We start from the raw sequence: 5,217 nt of genomic DNA, 5'->3' as shown, positions 1-5,217 counted from the left end.
GGATTCGGACTGAATTATTCATAAAATTCGATAAAATTTTGTTCGGCAGAATTATTCGCGTTTAATTCGGAGAATTTAAAAACTAGGATCCCACCACCAAGTTTCTCTAGGGGCCAATTGAGTACCCCTAGACAATCCTAGAACCTCCTTTGCGACTTTCTTAATGATATTCGTCATCTCATTCCACATCGTGTTGGTGTCCTCTTCACAATCCCACTTCCCTTGCTTCACCACTTTAATTGTAAAAGATCCCAAGGACTCTAAAATTTTCTTTGCGGAAACTCCCAATCATTAATTTCACTACTCCACTTTTAGTCCTCTTCTTACTAAAGTTATACACCATATATTTTGTTTTTGTTCTACATATATTAAAACCTTTTGATTCCAAGGTTGATCACCATAATTCCAACTTTTCATTTATTCCTGCATTTGTTTCATTCACCAAAACCATATTATCAACAAAAAAGCATACACCTATGAATCCTATCTTGATTGTCTTTAGTCAGCTCATCTATTATTAGTGCAAAGAAATAAGGGCTTAGAGATGATCCTTGATTAAATTTTATTGTAATTGTGAATTCACTACTCTACCCCCCACCCCATAGTTCTTACACTAGTCACTGCACCATCATACATATCTTTAACTAGGTCCACATATTTACTTGAATAACTTTTCTTCTCTAACATTTGGCAAATTAAGTCTCTAGTGACTCTTTAATAAGCTTTTTCTATGTCAATAAGGATTAAGGACCATATGAAGATCCTTCTTATGTTTTCTAAATCTTTCAACTATTTTCCTAAGAAAATAAATAGCTTTTGTAGTTGATATTTCTAGAATAAAGACCATTGTACATATCTTTTATAGTCTGATGAGCTAAGACATCTCTCTCCCCCTATATTGACTGCAGGTTTTTAGACTGAATTCTCCTATATTTGAGGTTAGTCTCTATCCCTATTCCTCTCCCTTATGGAACCCTCTTTCCCTCCGCTTTTTCCCCAACATTTTTCCTATTTTCCCTCTCTCATATACTCTATTGATATCCTATTTCCCCCCTCCTTTCCTTTCTTGCATTATTGATTTCTACTTTCTGCCACTTTATACATCACATAGATTTGAAACCTCACATATTAGTTTCTATTGTGATTTAGAGAATTCTAACTTGTGTCAGACTGACACCAACCATCTTTATGTATAATAGAATGAGAATGAGTACGAGTACAATAATGCCCTTGAGGACAAAGTTACCCTTATACCCATATTACAATAATTACAATACTCCCCCTCAAGTTAGTGCATAGATATCACATATGCCCTACTTGCAAAAAATTGGATGAAAACCCTTACTACTAAGACCTTTTGTAAAGACATCAGCTAACTAATCACCAGACTTACAAAAGGAATACAAATAAGACCTTGCTTTAGCTTATCCTTTATGAAATGGCAATCAATTTTCACATGTTTCGTGTGATCATGCTAAACCGGATTATGAGCAATACTAATAGCTGATTTACTGTCACAATACAGCATAATCGGCCACTTGAACAGACAAGCCCAAATCTTAGAGAATTTGAAGCCATAATAGTTCGTAAATACAATGCACCATGGCTTTAACAGCCTATGCACTAGACCTTGGAACCATTGCTTGTTTCTTGCTTTGTCAGGTAACGAGATTGTCACCAACAAAGGTACAAATGCATAGTAACATGAGATGGGCCTTCGATCATCTGGTGAGCCAGCCCATTCCACATCCGTAAATGCCTCCGCACACATATGATCATGAGGTGAAAAAAGAACACCTTTCCCGAGAGTCGACTTCAAGTACTATAGAATATGGAAGACCGACTCCATGTGAGAAGAATAGGGATCATGCATATACCAACTCACCAAACTTACAACAAAGGCTATGCCTGGCCAAGTATGGGCTAGGTAAAGAGTCACCCAGCTAACCATTGATAGCCTTTATCATTAGGTTCACCATCTTTACTCTTGAGATAAGTATTAACCTCAAAAGGGGTGTTTGTAGGCTGGCATCCTAACATCTTGATCTACGTAAAAACATTTAAAAAATATACTTTTGTTTAGAGAGAAATTTACCTCTAGTAGATTGAGCCACTTCGATGCCGAGAAAGTACCACAACTTCCCCATATCTTTAATCTAAAACTCCTTGCCTAAGTAGGCCTTCAGTCTAACTATTTCAATTGTATCACTCCTAGTGACAACAATGTCGTCAACATATACAATAAGGATAGTAATGTGATCACCAGAATGCTTGATAAACAAAGTGTGATCAACATTGCTTTATTTATATCCCACTGACACCATAACCTTGTGAAAACGACCAAACTAGGATATTGGAGATTGCTTCAACCCGTACAATGCCCATTTTGGTTTGCACACTCTCCCTTGAGTCTCCTTGCAAGAGAAACCAAGAGGGATACATGTGTAAAGTTCCTCCTCAAGCTCACCATGAAGGAAGGCACTCTTGACATCAAGTTGTTTCAGCTCTCATCCTAAGTTGATTTTGCACAAAGAATAACTTTGATTGTATTCATCTTGGCAACCGGGGCAAAAGTCTCCCGGTAATCAATGCCATAAGTTTGAGTGAATCCTTTGGCAACCAGTTTGGTTTTGTACCTATCCACAGTTCCATCAATCTTTGATATAATAGTGAATGGGATCCACTTAGGATTTGACCAAAAAAAAGAAAGAAGTTTTCTTTTAGAAACTGGGATTTTTGGGTTTTGGCAGCCTGTATGGTACCCATAGTTGTCACGGCGCCAAGGCCAACCAAGGCGCTTGAGGACTGTCTAAGCACTTGGACGACAAGGCACCCGCCTTAAGGTGAATAAGGCGACCAAGTGTTATTTTTTATTTTTTCTCTTTTCTAATGTTATTTAGTATGCTACATATACTTGTATCATAAAAAATCAATATTAAGACACATCAAGTAAAAAAAAATCAGCATTAAGCTACATCAAATCATACAAAATTTACATTAAGCTATAGAAAAATCAACACTTAGAGAATTGGTCATGTTCTATAACAAGGTTGACTGGTCAAATGGTTTTATTTTTACATGAAACTTTCTGTATTAGGTATAGGACAGAACTAGCTTTTCAACAGGTCTAAGATTACTTAAATTTGAGTTGTAATGACAAAGTTATGTTTCAGTTAAACTTATTTTAAAGTGCGCGAATACTGTTAAAATCGTCTGAATGAAAATAATTTTATAGAATTCAAAACAAAGATTATTTTACTAGACTTTTGGTTTTTAGCAATATTTTACTCCCTAGAATCTAGGTGTCTTGGGTCTACTCTTCCCTCCTTCGCAATGACTTTCTCTGGACTTGTCGCATCAATCCCAACTCCTCTTGGGTGTGGCACAAAATCCTCCTTGCTAAGCCTCTTGCCTTGATTGCCATCAAATCCATCATCGCTAATGGGGCTAATACCTCCTTTTGGCTGGATAACTGGCATCCAGCTGGAGTGCTTTCCCTCATTGTGAGTCACAGAGATGTCTACTCTTATGGTATCCCTAGAGATGCGCTAATATCCTCGATCATCTCCGATGGCTCTTGGTCCATCCCTATTATTCCCTTTCTTTCCAACATCAATCATTCAATCAACTCATTCCTCCCCCCTCTTCTGGAGCTGACAGAATTATCTAGCCCCCTTCCCCCTCGGCCGCTTCTCCTCGTCCTCGGCTTGGAACCGTTCTTGGTCCCCCAATCCCACTGCCCCCTGGCATAAGGTTGTTTGGTTTTGTGGCCACATCCCTTGTCATAGCCTTACTGTTTGGAGAACTCTCTCCAATTGCCTCTCCACTCAACCTTCCTTATATATCGCCATATTCTGGTTTCCCCAGCTTGTTGCCTTTGTTGGAATGGTACGGAAGATGTCAATCATCTCTTCTTTGATTGCCCTTTCACCTCTCGTATTTGGAAGCACGTCCTCTCTAAATGCTGGCTTGCTCGGAACTTCCCCTTCCTCTTCAGAGATAGTGGAACTAGATCGATATGACCTTCATTGGTAATTCTATTTGTGATGCTGCCGGCAAGCTGGCATTCGGGCCTTCTATCTCCCATGTTTCGTTAAAGCGTAACCTTTATAGATGGACATCCAACTCTAGATCGTTCGACAAGATTTGGCGGGCCATCTACTTTGACGTCTCCTCCAAGCTGGCCTCTCTCCTCCATAGGATTGTTTTAGATTCCCCAAGAAACATGCTTATTGTTGTTTCCTAGGGTCTCCCTATTTCTATTTTATACTCCCCTTCCCCCGCCTTGTAGGGTTGTATCATTCGGCTCCTCTAGTTTGTATATCCCCCCCTTTCCCTCCTTCCCTCCTTCCCTGCTTTATAGATTATCCATTCATCCAACAAAAAAAAAAAAAGATTTATAAAATTTTCAGAATTGAGAAAAAGCCTAGCATTTGAAAGGTTAAAATCAGCCTTACAATAAAAAATCCAAATTTTATTCTTGGGCTGAAGGGTTGACTTGACTTTTTATCCTTTTGGAATTTGATTTTTAAACTATTTCATTGGCTTCAAATAGGGGGTATTTGCTTATTTATGAATAAAATCTTATGTAAATGAAATAACAAATATAAAATCATTTATTTAAATGATATTTGGCATAAAAAAGTCGCAAAATAAAAGACGACATGCAGTACAATAAGGCGACAATCGCCTATGGCCTAAGTAGGAAAGGCCTCATAAGAGAAAGTCCAACATATAATAACTGGAAATTGAAACTACAAGGAAGTAAAGGACCTAGCTGTGAACTGTGATTAGTTAATATATAGATGATCACTAGAAGACGCATCATCCCCAAGATGGGTATAGGGTTTGGCAACTCCAAAACCTCAACAGGTGGACACATTTGTTTATGTGTGTAATAATTTTGTTCTTCTTTAGACAATCACTTAGCTGCAACTATATTATGTTCCACTTTCATGCTAGTGCATATTATATATATTTTTCTACATGAAGGATGACCTCTCTCAATCTCCTTTCATTATTTTCTGAAAAAATAATTGACCGTTTGAAGTGTGGGTACCAAAAAAGAAAAAAAGTATAATATGGGTATTATTGTTACATAGGTTGATATAAATTTGTAACCTTTTCATATATTTTTATAGGATGTCTCTTTAAAGTGAAAGTGGAATTCATCATTTGTTTTTTCGTTTCCATTCACTCGGATCTCTTCTATTTCAT

At 37.6% G+C, this 5,217-nt stretch overlaps 1 protein-coding gene across 6 annotated transcripts in view; it reads left to right on the top strand.

Moving 5' to 3' along the window:
- LOC122060881 (protein LNK2-like) overlaps nucleotides 1-5,217 on the top strand; it is a 25,447-nt gene that overhangs the window by 9,213 nt on the left and 11,017 nt on the right. For 4 of the 6 annotated variants that reach the window (XM_042623983.1, XM_042623982.1, XM_042623988.1 and 1 more), the window contains exon 2: nucleotides 909-938. The exons of the other annotated variants lie outside the window; for them this stretch is intronic. In XM_042623983.1, coding sequence (XP_042479917.1) covers nucleotides 909-938 — 30 coding nt within the window. The remainder of the gene's footprint in view (nucleotides 1-908; nucleotides 939-5,217) is intronic. 6 annotated transcript variants of the gene reach the window in all.

Source organism: Macadamia integrifolia, chromosome 14 (assembly GCF_013358625.1).
Source record: "Macadamia integrifolia cultivar HAES 741 chromosome 14, SCU_Mint_v3, whole genome shotgun sequence".
Taxonomy (NCBI): Eukaryota; Viridiplantae; Streptophyta; class Magnoliopsida; order Proteales; family Proteaceae; genus Macadamia; species Macadamia integrifolia.
Note: the sequence above shows the minus strand (reverse complement) of the source record. Positions and strands in the feature narration are given on the sequence as shown.